The 20,528-nt window shown below is 39.4% G+C and overlaps 2 protein-coding genes across 8 annotated transcripts in view; one reads left to right on the forward strand and one right to left on the reverse strand.

The window, feature by feature from the left end:
* Positions 1-151: 151 nt before the first annotated feature.
* Positions 152-4,039, reverse strand: RPA3 (replication protein A3). The gene is made up of 4 exons (XM_071429066.1): positions 3,860-4,039; positions 3,542-3,616; positions 1,583-1,691; positions 152-1,101 (listed from the first exon to the last, which is right to left on the reverse strand). The coding sequence occupies exons 1-4, from the start codon at positions 3,956-3,958 to the stop codon at positions 1,019-1,021; spliced, it is 366 nt and encodes a 121-aa protein (XP_071285167.1). The 5' UTR covers positions 3,959-4,039; the 3' UTR covers positions 152-1,018.
* UMAD1 (UBAP1-MVB12-associated (UMA) domain containing 1) overlaps positions 3,968-20,528 on the forward strand; it is a 101,410-nt gene continuing 84,849 nt past the window's right edge. For 3 of the 7 annotated variants that reach the window (XR_011679490.1, XR_011679491.1, XM_071429065.1), the window contains exons 1-3: positions 4,009-4,072; positions 6,924-6,975; positions 11,198-11,316. Coding sequence is in view for 5 of the 7 variants with exons in the window: in XM_071429065.1 (XP_071285166.1) it covers positions 11,235-11,316 (82 nt within the window). In the remaining 2 variants the exon portion in view is untranslated. Of the gene's footprint in view, positions 4,105-6,923; positions 6,976-11,197; positions 11,317-20,528 lie in introns of all 7 variants that reach the window. The other 4 variants (XM_071429061.1, XM_071429062.1, XM_071429063.1 and 1 more) reach the window with 4 other exon arrangements.

A 20,528-nucleotide genomic window follows, 5' to 3' on the forward strand; every position in this document is an offset into this window, starting at 1 on the left:
AGTTCAAAGTGTCAGTTTTTGAAACATATTCCTTGACTAGAAAAAGAGATGTCTATAAATTAGCACAAAGCTATCAGTCTTATTAAGGCACTAAATGTAACTACTAAAGCTGAAACCTGTTTGTACAAAAGTTCAAAGAACATGGCTACAGTTTACTTAAAATACTTTGAAATACTTTATTAATTCCCAGAAAATATTTCCAAAGTTCGATTTTACTTTAAATGTGTTAGCTCAAGTGATGCAAAAATTTTGCCAAGTGTTGTAAGTAGCCTGGATAGTAACAAAACTGGGGACTGTTGGAAGTTCTATGGTTAGTCACCATGACAAGCCAGCTGAATCCTGGTACTGCTGCTGAGACTCCAACCAAGCATGAATGCTGTTAGATGAAAATCCCCAAGCTTAATTTGACATCTTCCAAATGTTTAGCATCATACAAAGGCAAGAACCTTGCACTCCACTTTGTTAAATTTAACTGTGTCAGGTCAAACAGAACAGGAGTCGCCACATATCACTGAGAATAGCACTCTAACATTTAATGCTGACACAAATGGCTAAATGCAGTGAATCTTTTTATTGGTGAAGATAGCATTTTCAAGATGCCAAATACCCCTTCCATACAATAAATTTATATCAAAGCAAATTAAATCAAAAATCTTTATATTGAAACCCCACAAAATTTTTCCATGTTACAAGTTTCCTGTAACGTATCCTAGAACCTCTACCAACTAGAAAAGGATGCTTACAAAATTTCAGTTTCTGACAAGTCTAATCTTGCAAGAGAATGCTCCTCATAGATGCAAAAGGGTTAAATATATACAGTGAGTGAGACATTCATTTGTTTTCCTTGCTGAATAAATACATTTTCAAAGAAAATACTCTTCATAGGCAACACTTAGCACATGTAACAGTGTCTTTTCAGTATATCTGTTGAAAATAAATGCAACTGTTACCATGCTATCAGGCAAGAAACCACAGTACTGTAGTCCCCTCTGAAACTCTAAATATATGTTAATAAAAATCAAGTGTTCCTCCCAGTACCAAATGGGTAGTATTCAGGGAATTCATGAATAATTTTTAGTGCTTCATTGTAGAGTTCCAGATCTGAAAAAGAGCAAAGAAAATGGTTATAATGCATAAGTTCAATTCCCCACAAGTCACTGACTACATTCAAGCACTGCTTATTTCAAAGTGTTGAGAGATCCCAGTCTCCCTCAAGCTCCCGTTTTCCCAAGGCAGGAACACTCATTGCTTGTTTTCTGGAGGGTCACTTTTAGACCTGCTAGCTGCACAACCACACAAGGTCTAGGGCAAGGTGAGAACCACGTGGTCAGGAGTGGGAGAACAATGAGGCCAGAGCAATGATCTAGACTGGCTCCAGCATTGAGTCACTTCCTACAGTTTAACTGTAAACCACTGTATTTGGTACAGAACTTCTCTCACGACACTTTTCTACACCCTGTACTTTATCTGGCAGCTTGAAGAAAGACCTTGTCTGTTAAAAAAAGGTAACTAGGCTTTCCCTTCTTATTTACTGAAGACAAGTTCAGAACTCAAATGAATATGCCATAATGTATATTCTTACCAAATGAACTTTTATCTTCTCTGAACTGGACATATGATGCACACATGATGGTTGCCTGATTTGTTACTCTTCCCACCACTTCAATAACTCCTGAAATCTCCTCATCCAGCTAGAAAACACACCAAAAATGAAATTAGTAACACTAAATAGCTGCTGTCTTTACTGCACAGTTAGGACCTCTCCACAGCTGATGGTTTGCTCATGACAGATTCTGTTCCATGTCAAACAATACAGTACTACTGGACAGCCTGGTCACCCTCCCCCCAAAAAACCCACAAAAACCTGGATCCACTTAGAGATTTTTTTACAGGTTTTGTAATAGCCAATTCAATACCAACAAGAAAAAATATGAAAACGTGTCTGAAGAAAGACACTGGTTCATAAGTATATGAAACTGTGTCATTTCATCCCTGAACAGAGACTAATCTAGGACACAGAGAGAGAACAATTCTGATTTTATTGCACTGCATTCAAACCTGTGTCAATTATAGAACTCTGTAAGAGTTAAGGAGGTGTCACACATTCCAGAGAGCAGTTCCAGTGTTCCACATTCAGAAGGCATATCTGTAAATCATTTCTTAAGTAATCTGTCAGTAAGTGTTCAGAATACAAAGATACTGTTACTAATAAGCCTTTGGTGGAACAAAGGAAAAAAAGGCTAAAAATTATATCTTATGCCAAAATAATACAGCTTGCATGTTTTCCTTGTTTTTTAAGATACAAATTTTAACAGTGCAGTACTACTTTGGTAATGCTCTTCCAATATTTAAGTCTTATTTTTTACTTTCTAGTAAGTCTTCTGGAAAAATTCCCTCCCCATAATTTTGGGATCCTCTGTCGAAAGAGGGAACTAGACATACACAAAGAGTGAAACATATTGAAAGGGAAAAAAGTTAGAAAGCATTTTGATTAGCAAATCTATTAAGTTTCCCCACTGACACTGGGTGAACTGGAGAGATGAACCTGGCCTCTCATTTTTTTGCACACGCCAGTTTCTCCCAAGGCAATGGGACTTAGACTGAAGTGCCCAGTACTACAGCTTTGCATTTACAGAGTTCAACCAGTTACACTGTTAGAGAAAATATTGTAGATGCTAATCACATTGGTTAGATGCTAACATCTGAATTTTTAACAACCTAAGGCAGGAAATGTTTTCACAAACTCAAGAAAAAGGTAAGAGACATTTTGTTGCAGTTTGATGTCAGCAATTTTCACATTTATAAGACAAAACTCTGCCAGATTAAACTGCATTTTTCATCATCAGAGACAGACTCTTGTCTTGAAAGACTGAGAGAGTACCATATGCAATTATTTCCCATGGAAATGGCAAGGTTTCTCAGCATTTGCCATCACAATTAAAATGATTCTTTAATTACAACATTTCTTGGTGGAAAAAACATACTTAGAATCAGAAGAGAATACCAAATTATTATTACTTCAGTGGTAGGTGATAAGAAAAGAGGCAGTATTTTTGTTCAGTAGTTCTAATTATATCTTATCCATTGCATTGATTGCTTGGGTTTTTTTTTTAAGAAAGAATGCTTCAAGTTAACTATGGAGTTTACTGAAACGCTATGACAAGTGTTCTAAGAGGATGCAGCAATGTTAACTCAAAAAACTCTTGAAAACACCATGTTCGTTTTCTCTAAGAAAATGGGAAGAAAGACTGAAATTAAAATAAAGCTAATAAACGAACTAATAGAGTAAGACGAAATAGCCAGACAGGGATGTGTCTGACAAAGAATGAGTTCTTTCTTAACCCCAGCTGAAAATTGATCAAGACCAAGGCAGCTCATGGGTAAGAAGACACGGTAGCGGAAAGATGCAAGAAAGAGAGGCAATGAAATACAGGTGGAATAACTCAAAACATGGAAGGCATGTACGGGTTTCAGAAGAGACAAAACCTCCGGAATCCACAAGAGGCGGCATCAAGTATTTCCAAAGCAATCCTTAACTTACAGGCTCGCTCAGCTCCACAGTCGTGTGCTTTCCGAGTCCATCCGTAAGCACGACGAGCTTCCCGCTAGAATGAATCTACGAAAGAACATTTACGTCTAGAAAAAAGGCCTGTGCGGCCTTTTTTCCACAGGCGGCCGGGAGCGCCACAGCCTTGGCCGCCTCAGCCAGGTCTTTCCCGCAGAGCCGCGTCCACCTCCCACCCCGCTCCCAGGCCGCCTGCAGCCGCCGGGCTGCCCCAGGGACGGCGCCAGCCTCTCCCCGCAGAGCCCCGGTGCAGCCCCGTCCCCGCTCCCGGAGCCCGCCCAGTGCCCCGTGCACCTTCTCGACGCGCCCCACGAAGCAGACGGGCTGCCCGATGTGCTGCGCCAGCTGCCCCGTGGCGATGCGCGGCCGCGGCACCTCGTGGATGTCGCCCATCGCCGGCGCCGCTTCCCGCCTTCCGCAGAGGGAGGGACGCGGCCCCGGGAACGCGGCGGTCGGGGCGGGACTTCCCTTCCGCCCGAGGCGACCCGGAAGCGGAGGCGGAGGCCGGTGAGAGCGGCGGCGGCGGCGGCAGCGGGAGGGTGGGTGATGGAGGGGCGGCTCTGTCGATGCTGCCGCGGCGGGGAGGGCGGCGGGGCCGTGCCCCGGGGAGGCCGGGGGAGCCGGCCGTCAGCTTCCAGCTCTGTCCTGTCATTGAATCCTTTGAAATCGCCCCATATTTCCCCTCCCCGGCGTTTTCCCTCTCCCTTCAGGTACTGGTTCCGCTCAGGTGTAGTTTGGCAGCGTGCCCTGGCAGCCAAGAGGGCAAGAGGCGGCCCGGGGTACATCAAGCACGGTCAAACAGAGGAGGCTGTCCCGCTGGAGTCAGCGCTGGTGTGGCCTCACCTGGAATATTGTGTAGCTCTGGGCTCTGCAGCTACATCCAGAGGAGGGAATCAAAGCTGGTGAAGGCAGTGGCCTGTGAGAATCAGCTAAGGACTTCGGGTTTGCCTGGTTTGGAGAAAAGGAGGCTGAGGGTTATTTCTCATCATTCTACGGCTCCTTGAGGAGGGGAAGTGGAGACACGAGATGCTGATCTCTTCTCCCTTGTATCCAGTGGATATCCCAGGGTATGTGGCAGTGATTCAAAGCTGCACCAGAAGAAGTTTAGGCTGAACATTAGGAAGCATTTCTCTTCTGAGAGGGTAGTCAAACACTGGAACAGGCTTTCTAGAGAGGTGGTCCATCCCCCAAGCCTGTCAGCATTTAAGAGGCATTTGGAAAATGCCCTTAATACATGCTTTAGCTTCTCATCCTCCCTGAAGTGACCAGGCAGTTGGACTAGATGATCACTGTAGATTCTTTCCAACTGAGCTATTCTATTCTATTTCATTTTATTTCATCACTGAAATTGAGCGGGTGCTCAATCCCCAAGTTTAGAACGACAGATGGATGTAGGACAGATATAGCATCTGGACATGGCACTTGCATGCATCTTGTCTTTTTCCGTGTGTTTTCCCAATTTTGATCCCTGGCATGGAGAGGTTCCTCCCAATTGCTCTTGAGGCAAAGGTGACTCACATATCCCAATCTGCATTTGACGTGGTGCTGCCAGCAGGTGGAGGGAGCTGCTGCTTCCCCTCTGCTATGCACCAGTGAGGCACCAGAGTGCTGGGTGCGAGGGCACACGTGGACATCCTGGTGAGAGGCCAGAGAAGGGTCACAGCAATGATTGAGACTGGACCATCTTAAATATGAGGAAAGAATGAGAAAGCTGCAACTGTTTAGCCTAGAGAAGAGAAGGCTCAGAGGGCTGTTACTAATAAATATAAATACCTCAAGAAAGGGTGCACCGAGGACAGTCAGGCTTTATTCAGTCGTGCCCAGTGAAAGAAACAGGGGCAAAAGGAACAAACTGAAACACAGGAGGTTTCTGAGGGAACATCAGGGAACACTTTTGTCACCACAAGAGTGACCAAGCACTGGTACAGGTTGTCCAGAGAGGTTGTGGGGTCTCCATCCTTGGAGGTACTCAAAAGCCACATGGATATGGTCCTGAACAACCAGCTCTAAGATGGTTCTCCTTAAATAGGGGCTAGGACAAGGTGGCCTCTGAAGGTTCCTTCCAATTGCACCTATTCTATGGCTGTGATTTCCTTTTCTTTTCCAGGACTGTTTTTTCAGGAAATATTTGGGAAAATCTAACTCTGCGCTGGCTTAAAAGGGCAATCACAAACTCGCCCGTGTGCCGACTGTCTCTTGTAACCAGGCACGGGCCAGTTCAGCTTGCTAACCAGTACCAAGTGGTTTTGTTAGTTGGCTGGGGTAGTGTTGTTTTGTCAGCTTTCCAAGGAAACAAGCTGCTGCCAGAAGCTGTGCAAAGCCAGCATGTGACCAGGGAGTGCTCTGGACTTAAATCTTATATGAGATTTAGCTGCTTGCCATCCCCTCAGTGTCACTGTGACACTCACCTGTTCAGTATTTCATTTGCAAGAAAATATCCCCACCTCCCTAGCATATCTTCAGAGATTTGAAAGGAGAGATCTCATCACTGGAGCTGTTGGAGAGAGGTGCAGCAGGCTGCTGCACAGTGGCCCTGCTGGGGCTGAAGAGTTTGAAGGGTCAGCTCTAGAAAAACATGTTGTACAAGTTCTTACAAATGCGTGTCTGTAGCACACTTAGCAGCTGTTGAAGGTTTGCATTCAAAAGAAAATTGTTTGAAGGGAAAACAGTAGGCTTCAGCCTGTCGAGTATTGTGTTTCATTAACGCCTAGCTTTCTCTTTTTGCATTTCCTGTCTTCAGGGTTTTGAATGTTTACATCAGTTCAAGTGCTGTTATTTCACTCCTGGCTTTGTTTTTGTCACCTGTGCTTTTATTGTCTGACTTGGTTGTGGCTGATTTTTTATGATTCAGCTTCTTCAAATGTTTTTATATATACAATTTGGGTTGTATAGTTCTTGTATTTCTGCTTTCCTTAAATTTTATAAAAACATTAAAAAGAAATACTAACATTTTATGTAATACAGAAAAAAAAATCTTTGTTAATGTTTCATTATACATATATCCCTTAAAAAAATTGGGTTTCTTGTGGTACTTTCCGTTCTTCTGTTTTCAAGAAATACAAACTAAAGAACCATGACTAATGTTAATGCCAGAGAAAGAAATTATATGGCTTTTTTTTCCTTCATGTAGTAACTTAGACTAGGCCAAAAGCTTTTAAACTGTTCTTTTGGTGTCACAGAGGAATATTTTCAACATACATATTCTTGACTCTTAAATTGGTTGTTTTCATGATAAGAAGGATTGCACAGGGCTGTAAACATCTTGCTCTTTTTCTGATTGCTGCTTTATTGGTGAATCACAGCAGATGGTAGTATGGAAGTGAGAATTGCTCTGATGCTCTGTTTTCTTTTTCCATAGATTGTCTATCTTAAGCTGCTAGATGTGAAATTATTCCTGTTCTTCCTTTAAGGTCAGTTTTGTGTTTTCTTCTGTCCTCATTTCATCATTTATGTAATTAGTGGCAGTCCCACTGCAATTCTGCTTTGCTGTATTACTGGGCATTGTCTCTTCATCTTAGTCTGCATCTTTGGTTCTTTTAACGTTAAATTATGATTCTCCTCTGGTATTGTGAGCATTCAGAAAAGGCTGAAAAGTAATAGTAAATATACTAAGATCTTTGTTGTATAGGAAAATTTTATTGGATTTAACATATTGGTTTGGCTCAAAGGTCGCCTATAGTTCTTGTTAAAGGACTGACAAAATGCAGGAGGAATAAATTAACCCCTTTGTGCAGCTCTGGAACTCATCTTTGTCCAGTGCCTCGTATGTTCTCAGAGCCTCATAGAAAGACAAAATATTTTTTGCAGCCTCACAGAATTGCTGTAGCTCAGAGCTTATTATTTGCTAATGACTGAAGCTGTGCCAAAAGCATTATTCTCAACTATCAGCGATTGTGTTCACTTTTTTTGTGAGAGAGAAACATGAGGAGGAAGGGAATTGCATATTTCTACCAAGGGAGATTTTTATCTTTAGGCAGTGAATTCAATTTCAGGTCTCCTATAGAAATAAAATTAATCCCATCTGGAAGGGAAAAGTGCTGTGCTATATAGGAGAAATGACTGCAGGAATGTGGTACTATCTCTGAATGGTGGGTGTATTTTCTGTGATCTTGTGCTGACAGCTTTTTTTAAAAAAAACCCACAACTAGGTGCTTTTTTTCTCAAGTCTGTGTGACCATGCATCCAGGTCTCCAAACTTCCAATTTAATTTTTACTCTGAAATGAAACTTGTATGAAACTGGTTGTTCTGAGCTTTCATTACCTGAAACCTCATCTTATCTACAAGTAGTAAAACTGCAGCCTGATTCTGCAAGAGCCTAAACTGTGTCCTTATCTTCAAGAGCACGAGTGTTTCCATTCAGCTCTGTGTTTCTTTGTTGGATAGGGGCTTTGTTCTGTTTTTAACCTGTGATTCAAGAAATTTAGTGGTTGCATTTCCCGTTGCTGGGGAGATTTATGTTTACTTTTGAAGTAGCACAGTTGATAAGATTCTTAAAAGAGCATCACAAATGCATTGCCTGTCTGCAGTCTTTCCCTTACCCATGCTGTACTGTATGTTGCTCTGTTTTTTGTTTCTGTGCCAGCTCTATTTTTTGTTTCTGTGTCCCCCCTCTGTTTTTTTAATCATTCTTTGTTTTTTAGTTTATACTTAATGGTGTGTTCAACAAAACTACCGAAAAGCTGAAAGTAATAATTGGTGAACTCTTCCTTCAACAAGAAAATCTACAAGCACAACTTGTTTCTAAGAGGCTCCTAGAGAACGAAACACTACATGTTAGTCTTTTTAATATGTGGTTTTTATACTGCCTCCCCACATTCACAGTCACAAAATACAGCAGGTACTGTTTTCTTAGTGCTGGACTGGTGATTTTAACAGCATAAGGATTGAGGCCCGAGCTTTGGATGTACTTTCATTAATTTGGCTTGGTTTTCTGCTTCAGGCAAACCTATATGTGGGTTTTGATTGTAATTTTGCTTGGTTTTGGTTTTTTGTTTTCTGTTAGAGGAATACTGCTGGCAGTGGAATTAAGCTGCTTCAGAAACAGAAAATTCCAAAATGAAGATCAACACTTATGTATGTAGATAAGATGAATCCTTTGAGTTTTAGAAAAAAATGGGATAGTGTGAACGAAAGTAAAAAATCTAGTATGTGAAAGTGCTTGTAACCTTAATTTGGCTAGATCAAATTGTTCTGATTGCTAATTTACTCTGAATTTAAATGCCTATTATCTTTTAAGCAGTGACGTTTAGGTATGTTAAGTATGGAGGATTTAAAAGACTAAAAGTGCATGGTTCCCTCCACCAGTCTTTTGTGCCATGTATATACTGATTAAGATGCTTTTCTTTGTGCTAGAAAGAAGGGAAGGGGGACATTAAGTGATAGAGCTGAAAACTGTACAATAATGCAGATCTCAAAAGAGGAAAAAAAATGTGATTGGAGCAACTGCAGCTCTGGCACCTCAAGTGACTGACTGGAATCTGAGCCTTTACCAAAGTATCTGTAAGATTTTGCACATCAAGTTGATTTTGCTTCTTGTTGTTGCACACTTAGGATGAAGGTAAAATTGCATTTTAAACTGTTCCACAACTGCCTCTCCTTCATACATCATTGGAGCAGAAACCTGACTCTCAAGCATTACAGCACAGGTTTTTACCACTTGAGCTATGGGACTGACAACCCTAATTGGTAGCAGGAGAAGACTTATTCCCTCAGGGCTGAAAAAGGAATATGCTGCTGGCGCCATGTGTTGAGCCTGGGTGTGGGGGGAGGTAAGGAATAAATGAGATAATTAGGAGTTTCTACTGTGTAATCTCCATGGAACTGGAAATATCAGTATTTCTCTTGCTAAGGTAGGAAAACAAGCAAAAAGGAATAAAGTGCTGTAAAATAGCATTTTTAAAAAATAACTGTATTCCTGGGATTGGATCACAGAATAGTTTGTTCTGTTTTTGTGCACATTAATGTAGTTTATTTGGTGGCCAGAAGTTGCACTGTGTCAGCATAAGCAAGCAGGCCAGGCTGTGGGCTATTCAGTCTTCAAGTCTCAGGTATCAGGCCACAGTTTGAATAGTTGCTGCTTTTGCCATGATCTATTTATACACTGTTCCAGGCCAGTGCTTACACTTCACACAGGACTTTCTGGAGTGTACAATCGCTTGTAACAGCAGGATTTTAGGCAGTTTATGTGAATAGTCAGTACTGAGTTGCCACGGGTCCCTGGCCAGGGCAAAAAAAGTCTTGTTTATGATATCATGAATATTTGGGTGGGGAATGAAGAATTCCAGCAAGTAGTTAATCCAGATCCAGGATTCCTTTCTTTTTTTTTTTTTTTTTAATCTGCACATTTTACAGTAGCACTCTTCACTCTTTCTCACTTTCTAAAGATTCTTCTTTGTTAAATTGAGTGTGAAATAATGTTACTGAAACTTGACTCTGTATTCCTCTTTAATTCTTTATCCTGGAGTCCTTTCCTCTGTTGGAGGTGTATATTAGATGTTGCTATTGATTTGTCAGTCCCTTCTCTGCAACATGTTGATGTCTGCAAAATAAACCAGGATTCTGCTCCTCAAACTCTGCTTCAAAGTTGAAATTACATTATTCTACTTTTCCCAATTTTATATGGGTATTTTAGTAGAGAAGGTCTTTGCATGCCTTTATTTAAGCCTTCCTCTTTGTGTTCAGCACATAATGTGTTTCAGCCAGACCACAGGCTGCTCCATGGGTTGGTGTTGTCCAGGGGTCCAAGTTCAGCCTTTGAGGGACCCTCATGGGTCCCTTCATGGGTTTTTCGTATTTTTGTCCTATTTAAGCTACTCATTATTGCTTCTATGTAATCTTCCAGTCCTGAGAGAGGGGATACTGAGCATTTTCTTCTGCAGTCCATGGTTTTATCCCAATTGTTTCCTTGTTTTGTTCTAGCAGTGGAGTTCTTAGCTGCCTTGGAAGATTCTTTTAATCAATTATTGTTGCAAAAAAATTGCTACAAATGATTTTGCTGCTTTTTCTTTTAAGGAAATCATTGGTAACTTAATCAAACATACTCAACTCTTAGGCTGTCTTTAAGATTGCTAACTGGGAAACTGAAAACAGTTACTGCCCTCTTTGAAGAGAAAGCTTGTCTAATCACAATACAAAGTAGCAGAAAAATATGAAAGCATGCTGGATAAATGCTGAAAGGAGTTTCCATCTTTCATTTTCATTGAGAAAAGTTGAAGTTTTGTTAGTTTTTTATGGGGTTTTTTTGATGATTCCTTTCCATTCATAACTTTGTATAAAAGCCTTTTGTGCTTCACTCTGCTCTTGCCTCTTGAACTAAGTTGCTGCATCAACAAGGTAATCTGTCTGACACAAAAATGCCTGATATTTCAAATTGGGTAATAAAGATTAGGTATGTGGCCTTACTACATACAAATGTATGTAGTGTATGATCTGGAGTGCATGATCACTTGTAACAGCAGAATTTTAGGCAGTTTATATGAATAGTCAGTACTGAGTTGCCACAGGTCCCCAGTAGGACAAAAAAAGTCTTGTTTGTGGTATCTGTTGGTGAACTATCTATGGTGTCTGTTATGTGAACATACTGCAAGTTCTGTTATCATATGTTCATTTAACATATTTTGTTTTCATTTTAGATAACACCTTAGAAGACAAAAAGAACCCAAAAAGACTATGTTCAGTTTCTTCCGAAAAAGTCAGGATTCAAAGAAGGTCACAGTGCCAGAGAGAGAAGCAGATGGATTTGTTATTGTGGGTAAGTGTGCTTCTGTATAAATTGATTCTTTCATCTTTGAAATTTTGATCTTGAAGTTTCTTTGAGATGCTTAGACTAAATGAAATGTTAAGAGAAGCCATGATAAAAATTGTTCAGTATTCTTACTTTTCCTGACAAAGTTAATTTTCCTAGTCTGCTCATTTGGACTAAATAGCCGAAGTTTTATTTTATTTTATTATGAGTCTGAACTCATATTCAGGAGCACTGAAAATGTAGTTTCTTGATTTCCTTTCATGCTGACTGGGGAGATGTTACATCCTTACAAAACAGTAAAGGTCAAAGTTTAGACTTCTAGCTTTATGATTAGAGTTGTGGGAAGGGAATATCTTACTGCAGTTGTTAAAGGACTGGCTTTTATTCAGATTCCTTCCTTTTCATTTTACCCCCAGACTTTTTGTATTAGAAACCAAGAAGTGCTTATGAATTTCTGGTCATGGTGAATGTAGATGCTCTGTCTCAGAACCTGACTCTTTAGTTTGATAAGAATTAAGCAGTTTAGGGTTTTCAAAGTCTTCTTTTTATTCAAAAACTAATCTGAAGTATACACACCTGTGAATTGGCTAAATTTGGAGCTTTGATCAAGCTTTTACAGTTTTGCAGCTGTAAGAGGTCAGCTTAAGTGTGCAGAAGAGAAAAAAAATTGCTGTTATGCTGAAACTGATCCTTTTCTTTTTCTCTTTTGACAATTTGTTTTCCTCCTTGTGAATCTGTCATTATCAATGTTCAGCTTCTGCTGCTCTGATTTACTGACTCATTCTTATCAAGAATCTCACAGTGTTTCTCTGTTTAAGTGTTACTTCTTGAGCATTTTCAAGTCAGAGAAGCCCTTAGATTATTGAAGTCTAACAGTATGAGAGAATATTGGAACCCTTTCTGAGAACTTAGATTTCTGGCAAAAGTTCTCCATTAAAACAAATCTGTTTCACATCTGTGACTGTGTTGTTATGCTTAATGGCTGCTTTCCACTAGATTTTGTTCACCTGCAGCAGTTCTGATGGCTACATCAAGTCACTCCAGCATTTGCATTGTGGAAGGGTCAAAGGAGACACATCATCATCCCCAAAAAGTCTGGAGGCCATTTAGCATTTCAGTTTCTGTAATAGGCAGAATTCTGCACCCAAATGTTGCTATGTCCTGATTGTGCATTCAATTTAGCTTCATTCCTTTTTCCTGAAATGCTGTCAGTGACTATTTAAACTTTGTTTACATGAATTCACATAAAATTTATCTGTTAAATATAAATTTAAGAATGATCAATTTCATTTGAGTCGTCTCTTTTTTTTTTTTTATTTTTTGCTCAGACAGAAGTTAATTTGCTGTCTGCAATGAAATGGACTGCACTGGCAGAAGAGCTGCCATCAACCTTATCAGTGAAGCATATCACTGTCTTGCAAGACAAATGTAGTTGCAGAATTATGAGTCAGAACTTGAGTAGATATTTATCTGGAAGGGGTGTTCTTGTCTAGGAACAGTGTCAGTGGGAAAAAAAAAACCCAAACCACAACACTTAGCCATTCTGTTAGTTACTATTTTTGTACTCCGATGGAATGTTCTGAAGCTTTTCTAAACTGGTGTAAAATATTCTAGAAATCCAATAGGAAATATCTTTAACACATCTCAGTAGCAGATTTCTAGGACCTTTAGTGTGAATATTACTGTAGGCAGTGAATGCTCTCGGAGGGAGTGAGAATTTAATTTCTGACATTTTAAGCTGGTTCTTAAACCCAGTCTTTCATTCAGAGCATATAAGAACAAAAAGCCTAGTTCACCAATCTACTGTGGACATGGGAGGAATCTTTCTATTTGAAAAAGTAAAGCTATTTCTATTTGAAAAAGTGAGAAGAAAATTCAGTGCTTTACTGAGAAAGCTCCATCACAGCTATTGCCGTGGCAAATCCTGAGAATGATCTTTCCTTTCCTTTCCTTTCCTTTCCTTTCCTTTCCTTTCCTTTCCTTTCCTTTCCTTTCCTTTCCTTTCCTTTCCTTTCCTTTCCTTTCCTTTCCTTTCCTTTCCTTTCCTTTCCTTTCCTTTCCTTTCCTTTCCTTTCCTTTCCTTTCCTTTCCTTTCCTTTCCTTTCCTTTCTTTTTCTTTTCATAACTTCTCCAAGTCTTTTATAAATTGCTATATTTGAAATCCATCTTTTCCTTGTAAAGCATCAATGCATTTGGGAATTCAGTGTCTGACTAGAAAGGTGACTCATAAAAACAGCAGAATCAACAAAACCAACTTTGCAGCCTAGCAGCTGAAAGAAATTCTCTATTTTAGCTTTTGGGGTAAATATTGCATGTGTGGGAGTCAAGCAAAAATAATTTGTAATTCTCTCTCTACAAAATAAATATAAAATATCATTTCCTACCAGAAACTAAAACATTTTTATGCCTAACTACCAGTTCACTTATTTTCTGGGTTCTCATCTCTTTACTGGTCATCTCATCTCTTCATGAAGCTGTAAAAATGGTGCATGTTCTATAACAAGCAGAACTGTTACTCTGAAAAGGGAAAAGAGGCTTATGAAATAGGCATAACACATGCAGTTGTTTTTTATGAGTGAATCAAATGCAGAAATATGGAAAAATGTTTCAGAGGCTTTCCTGATCATCACAAGTTGTTTTTAATGTTAAAATTCTGAAAGCCAGAATTAAGAAAACAAGTAATTTGGAGTTAGCTTGGGAATCTTGGAGAGTAGTGATTCTTTAGGAATTCCTCACGTTTTATGGCTTTCGTAATATAAAATGAATTCCAACCTACCATTCATTGCTAGCCTTAGAGAAAAATACAGTTTTAAGGCATTTTGGTTTGGCACACAACTAAAAATCTCCCAGCAGTTCTTAAAGATCCAAATGTCTTGTAGTCCTAATCTCAGTCTAAGATCAGGAACTGAAAAACTGAGACAGCAATGCTGCTTCCCATGTGTGATTGGCAAGACAGTCAGAAACTCTGCAAAATCCCCCTGGTGCTGATGGTGCAACTGGGGTGGGTGGTTTTTCCTTGAAGCAACTGAAAGATCATAGAATCATAGAATGGTTTGGGTTGGAAGGCACTTTTAAAGATCATTTAGTCCCATCCTGCCTCCATGGGGATGAACATCCTTCAATAAACCTTGTTGTTCAAAGCTCTGTGCAGCCTGACTTGGAACACGACTTTTCTGGGCAACCTATTCCAGCGTCTCATCACCCTCATCATTAAAAAAATCATATAAATAACTGAAATCAATTTGAATATTGTTCTGTGGGTCCTCTTTCAAAAGGACTGGGAGAAGTTAATTTTGGCTTTAGGTGTGGTTTAAGAGCCCGATGTGCAGGGTCTTGTTTACTTTTCTAGACAGAATTGCAGTGAGCCAGAGGGAGGGAGCAGCAAATGCTGGTGGCTCCAGCAGGCAGGTGAGCCTGCAGCCCAGCAAGGGTGCCAAGGGCACAGGGGCTCAGGCACAGACCTCACTGAGGAGCAGGGCAGTGCCACACTCCCTGGACAAGGACACCACAGCTCTGGGGACAGTGACTGGGGCCAGCCGAGACCTCGGTGCCAGACACTTCTGCAGGGATCAGACACATCTGAGGCCAGGCCAGGAAGTTGGGTCAGAGCATTGTGGTCACCCAGGTTCCCAGGCATCCCTGCAGGCTGCTTTTGGCAGGGACCAGGGAATGAGGCTTCTCCCAGAGCTCTCTGCCTGGCCCTGATGGGTGTGCTCAGGCTGCATGGTGTCTGTGCTGGCCATGGGCACAGAGAGACCGAGCCCTGGCACTGGGAAGGGGCTGCTGAGACCCGTGCTGTGCTCAGGGCTGGACAGCCAGAGGGTTGTGTTGTCTCCCACTGTGTCTGCAGGCAGCACAGCTCTCTGAGGAACTCTTGATCTGTCCTTTGACCATGCCTGAGTTCAAGGCTTTGTTTACTTTTGACTTGTGATTTAAAGGGAAATCTGTTCCATGGATTTAAGAGTTGTTGGGTTTTGTTTTGTTTTCTCTCAGGAATCTTTTGATGTTGGGTATTGAAATGGAGTAAATGGTTTGGAGAAGCAGCTCAGTTATAGGCGCTGACAAACCTGATTTTTAAACATATTTAACTTCTGTTTTCTTTCCTGAACCGGACAGATTTCACTTTCATTTTTTAACATGTAAATTAACATGGGCTGTCATTTCAGAGCTCTGCTCTCAGCTTCAGGAGCAGACCTCTTAAACAAGTGGTAGGGAGTATTGGTACTTACAGGGAGCACTTAAGTGTCACCTAAAGGTTGTTTTCTGAGATTGAGAAATTTTGTAATGAAGTTTTTCAATGAGGAAGTACCTAAGGAAAAGTGAACAGGCACAGGACTCTCATCAGAGTAGAGTGATTGTCACAGACACAGGGAGGCTGTGGCCATGGTAAGAAAATTTGGCAGGAATTTTGTACTAAATATACACTTCTGCACTGTGAACCTCCATTCTTCCTACTGGGCTTTCCTAGAGCTATCTAGGACAGCCATGTCAAATTTATGAGCAATTTTTGGTTTAATGCTTATTCGTTAATATTTATCCCTAATGGAGTAAGCATGATTTTTGCCTGTCAAGTTTCCTGTCAATAGAAAATAGTCACAGACATAAAGAAATTAAGGGTTTTGAAACTCTTCCAAATAAATAGAATGATCTGTGATATTTAAATGAGTCTTGGATTTGTTCAATTAATCAGTGTCCCTTCTGTTTCAATGATGATGTCTGAAGAGAGGAAACTCTACAGAGCAAATGTGTTCAGCCTTGCACCAGCATCTAAAATGTCATAGGAAAGGAGGTGGGAACTACTGTTTTTCATTCTCTGAGATGAAATACAGAATGAGGCAAATATTTCTTCCATATTAAAAATACGGAAAAGAACTGGTACTAATACCAGTTGACAAGTAAAAAATTTGGGAACTTTTTGTGAGAAGTGAGATGTTGTTGCTTTCATTATTACAACCTGCTATGCCAAAGTCAGGAACATAATGGGCTGCAAAATGAATACACAGGGAGTTTGATAAATGGATGATAACAGGTATTCTTATCTTAAAATTTTCATGGCCAGGTATGACTTACTCTTCCAATTTAATCTCAGCAAGGCATTTGATCTTTGGCTTATTTCAAATGAGGTACTTGCACCTTTCTCTGATGTATTCAGTATCTATATTGTTGAGTTAAATCAGTATTATAATTCCTTCTTAGGGGATCATCCTCATCTGTAGGCAGGAGTATCCTCACTCCTCTGTGAACCTGTGAAAAGTATGATTTGCATCCAGATGAAAGCTTCCTTTTGTCTACTGCCCTTATATTGCAGAAGGACATCCTTAACAAATGGGAACTCTCCTGTACTGAAGATACCAAAAAGTAAAATAATAAGCCCAAGTCAGCTTTTAGTTTTGGAAATCTAGATTGTTTTTCCAAAGAACAAGTTTATGAATACTTGTTCCTCTCCAAATTGCAGTTTCTGTTTTGCCATGAATTTACTCTGCATGCAGGTAGTTTTTTGGAGTACTTTGGATAAAAGTGCATATTTGAATTAAGTGACACTCCCAGTGTTGCCCAACGTGGAAAAAGGCCTTACAATAGGATCCTTACAGTTTCCATACTGATCTTAGTAGTAGAGATCTCTACATGTATTTTGTAAGAACCCCTTAAATGTTTGCCTCTGAGAGAAATGTATATATATATAAATTTTCTGGAATGAATCTGTTATTAAATGGAAATTTAATATATTGATACTCCTGAAATAAAGGAGTACCCCCATACTAGTTCATTATTGCAAATCAAATACTTTTTCTGCTTTCTTCCCTCTGCATACACACCTCAAAGATTAAATGCATCAAGAGATTTGTAAAATCTTAGTGTTACTGCTGCTGTTTGTTTTCCAGGAGTTAGTAGTAATGTGTAGTAAGTCCCTGTAAATGTCTACTTTGCTTTTTCATTAATATTTAAGGAACTTTTGAGTGGTGTTAGTAAGGAAGGTTGGGCTGCAGTGTTTTAAAATATACTGTTACATTAAAGAAATGTACAAGGCATTGTGCCAGTTGGAAAAAAGCAGTGTCTCCATGTCCTTTCATTTTCTGCATCAATGGGCTTACATTACCTATTTTTTATGTAACAGGAAGCACTTTTGTAGTTACTTCCAACCTTATAGTTTTTGAATAACCAAGCTACTGGTTTTTTATGGGTTTTGAGGTTAAAATACTTAATACTAACTTTATAGTAATCTGAGATTTGGGGATATCTGTTAATACTTTTATCTAAAGAATATTTTGTACGTTTAAGTGAACTCTTTTGATGCCCACTAGGAAGTTACAGTATTTGAAGTGACCTCTTTCCTGAAGTGCTGCTTTATGGTTTTTTTTACTTAAAAACCACGGTAGTTCATCTGGGCATTGAATTTTGCAGCCAGAGTTGATTGAAGAGGGAGGAGGAGGAGGAGGAATTCAGAAGAAAGAGTCCTCTCCTGTTACTGATCCTTAGTTGCATAAGGAGGTAATGTCTCCACTTCATTCAGTGATGAAGTCAAACAAATCTCTTTGGGACTAATTTTGCACAAAAACAACCTGCACTTTTCAGTGGTGCCGCTAGATGGGGATTTCCCTCGGATTCAGGGCTCCCAGGGCTTTGCTCTCCCCCTTTCACACACAAAAGTGCAGTAGTAGTAATTATCAGTGCACCATTTGATTAGACTGTAGGTTTTCAAGAGATTTATAAAAAGCTTTTTAAAGCCTAATATCAAATCTATAATGACATTCCAACCTAATAAAAACAATGAAGCTTGAAATGTTGACAGCATGTATCTAGATGTTGGCTTGTAATTCGTTCCAAACAGATCTGTTGAGGCCCATGTGGGACCTAAATAACACAAAGAAGTAAATTTGCATATTTTACAGCAGGGGGAAAAAACAGAATGCAAAAACATGAATAATTAGGAGCACAAGCTTCATGCTATATTAATACTGTTGAAAAGCATGTGTTGATTGTATTCTGAAAGCCAGTAGTGATTTGGTTGAGTGAACTCAGTCAGCATCTCTTATGCAGATTAAAGGATCTGGGTTACAGAACAACTGAAATTCATTGTTTTGCTGTATAAGGAGGTATATTTCTTAAAGGAAATGCTTTTTTTCCTCTTGGATTCTATGCAGCAGAAGGAGCCTTTCTCTTTAATGCATCATCAAAGAATGTTTTTGTTCACAAATGACTGTGCATTTCTTCATTTATTTGTACACCTCTAGATTTTAAAAACAGTTCTCTCAGCCACAAATCAGAGGTTAGTGTATTTAGCACTTTAGTATACATGACCTACTTACTTTTGATTCCACATAATTTCTCTTCCTTTTGCTTTCTAGGGCTTGAGCCCCTGGAACATACTTATGATGCTTTCATGCTATAAATTTATTATTTTTAAATTTGCAGCAAATGCCCTTCTCAAAATATTAGCATACAGGCCAGTTTTAAATCTGAATATTGTGAATGGTTGTGTTGGCTTCTGTTGATTGTAACATAAATGTGTAGCATACTTTTTATGAAAGAAAAGGTTATTTATGTAAAAATGGTAAATAGTATCAAAAGTGATTTATTGTTTGCTTTGGCTGAGTATTGTCTTGGCCCCTTAACTCACAACTATCTTAAAAAATTACCTGGTTTTGACCATGGACTCAAGGGAAGAGAAAAGAAGGAAGATGAAGACTTCTTGTTTAATTTGTTTTAATGCTGGCAAGAAAGAATTATGTGCTGCTGTAGCGAGCAGCTTTATTTTGGGGCTTGAAGAGACAAAAATGCACAGAACCAAACACTTGCATTCTGTCTAGTAAGCACACCTTCTTAATTTGCATAACCAAAGGAAGAAAATGGTAAAATGTAGCTGTCTTTTTAGAAGTTGATGTAATTGTAAGAGGTTAAAGAGGCATCTGGCAAAAGGTTGTTTTGAGGTCACACATGCATCTGGCAGTTTGCTGCCAGTCCTCTAAGAAAATATTGGTTGGGGTTGCATTCCTGTTTTTCATATTAACTGCCTTCAGACTTGATGTATAATAGTCACTTTCTACAATCCAGGTCTCCAAAGTGCTCCTCAGAGGTTTGGTCCTACTGATTTTAATTTTTGCAAATACTGATGGAAGCAGAATATGCTTAAGTAAGAAAATCCTTTTTTTGCTAGAAATTTTTTTCTGAGAAAAGATGAAGACTTTTTTGGACATGCCTGGTCTACAATGATGTGTTTACATAGCTGAGATTGTATTCTTTAACCTTTCTTCTAGTAGGGTGATCACTTTTGACACCTGGCTTCTGACAGTTTTTACTCCCATATGTAGAAGGTCACTCTCTAGTAGCAGTGCCATAGTCTATTGGCCTATATAGCATTCTTTCAGCAATTTGAAGTTGAAATACACAAAAGGAAAATAGCTATTGCCTACTGTAAAACAGAGTAAAACCAGTAAAATATAGTGTAAAAGTATGGATTTTCAAATGCTGGTTGTAAACTTTGTTTCCCAGAACACGCTGGTCATTAAATCCCTTTTAGAATTAAAAGTTTCTTTGCTTTATAATGCAAAGAAAATAGTTCAGGGTATGAGAACATATTTTTAGGCCAAGACTGATTTTCCTATGTACAGTAGACTCACAGCTACAGCTAACTGAGAAACAGGAGGTGAAAAATGTGTTGCAGAGGCACAAGTTGATGTTCTGGCAAGTGATAAATTCAGGTTGAAGTCCCTCTTTCAGCAATTTACAGCATACTTACATGATCATTCCTTGCAAAGAGGGCCCTAGTCATTAGCTCATGCAATCTCTGCCTTTCTGGTTGGAGTCATTCATACTTCTACAGATATTAATCAGTGTTCATTTTCTCAGAAGGAAATGTAATGTTGAACTGATTTTACACACACCCCTCACTATCTCTGGCAAATAAATGTTTTTGTAATTTTTTTTTTCAGTGGAAGAAGAAAAATTAAAATTACTTTCCCAAAGATAGACTGTCTTTATTATTTTTAATTAGATATTATAAAGAAACTCAAGAAAGTTTTGTTCTGTGTTTTACAAGTGCTTCAAATCAGTCATATCATAGGCCTCAAGGTGAAATAGTAACATAAGTGTAAGGCTTTTCCTTAAAAATGAAAGGTGGCTTGTCATCTTGGCCAGAAAGATGTGGGTGTTTTGCCTGCTCCTTCTTGGTATACTAGTTGAGTACATTTTCAGTACATTTCAGGAAAAATGAATTAAAG

This window comes from Agelaius tricolor, unplaced genomic scaffold (genome assembly GCF_023055355.1).
Source record: "Agelaius tricolor isolate 1412-34295 unplaced genomic scaffold, bAgeTri1.0.p SCAF_6, whole genome shotgun sequence".
NCBI lineage: Eukaryota > Metazoa > Chordata > Aves > Passeriformes > Icteridae > Agelaius > Agelaius tricolor.

Coding starts and splice junctions, on each gene's coding strand:
- RPA3 (XM_071429066.1), bottom strand. CDS start 3,958: ATGGGCGACATCCACGAGGTGCCGCGGCCGCGCATCGCCACGGGGCAG. Junction 3,617..3,859: donor TCGTGGGGCGCGTCGAGAAG/GTGCACGGGGCA, acceptor GTTCTTTCGTAG/ATTCATTCTAGCGGGAAGCT. Junction 1,692..3,541: donor CTGTGGAGCTGAGCGAGCCT/GTAAGTTAAGGA, acceptor TGTGTTTTCTAG/CTGGATGAGGAGATTTCAGG.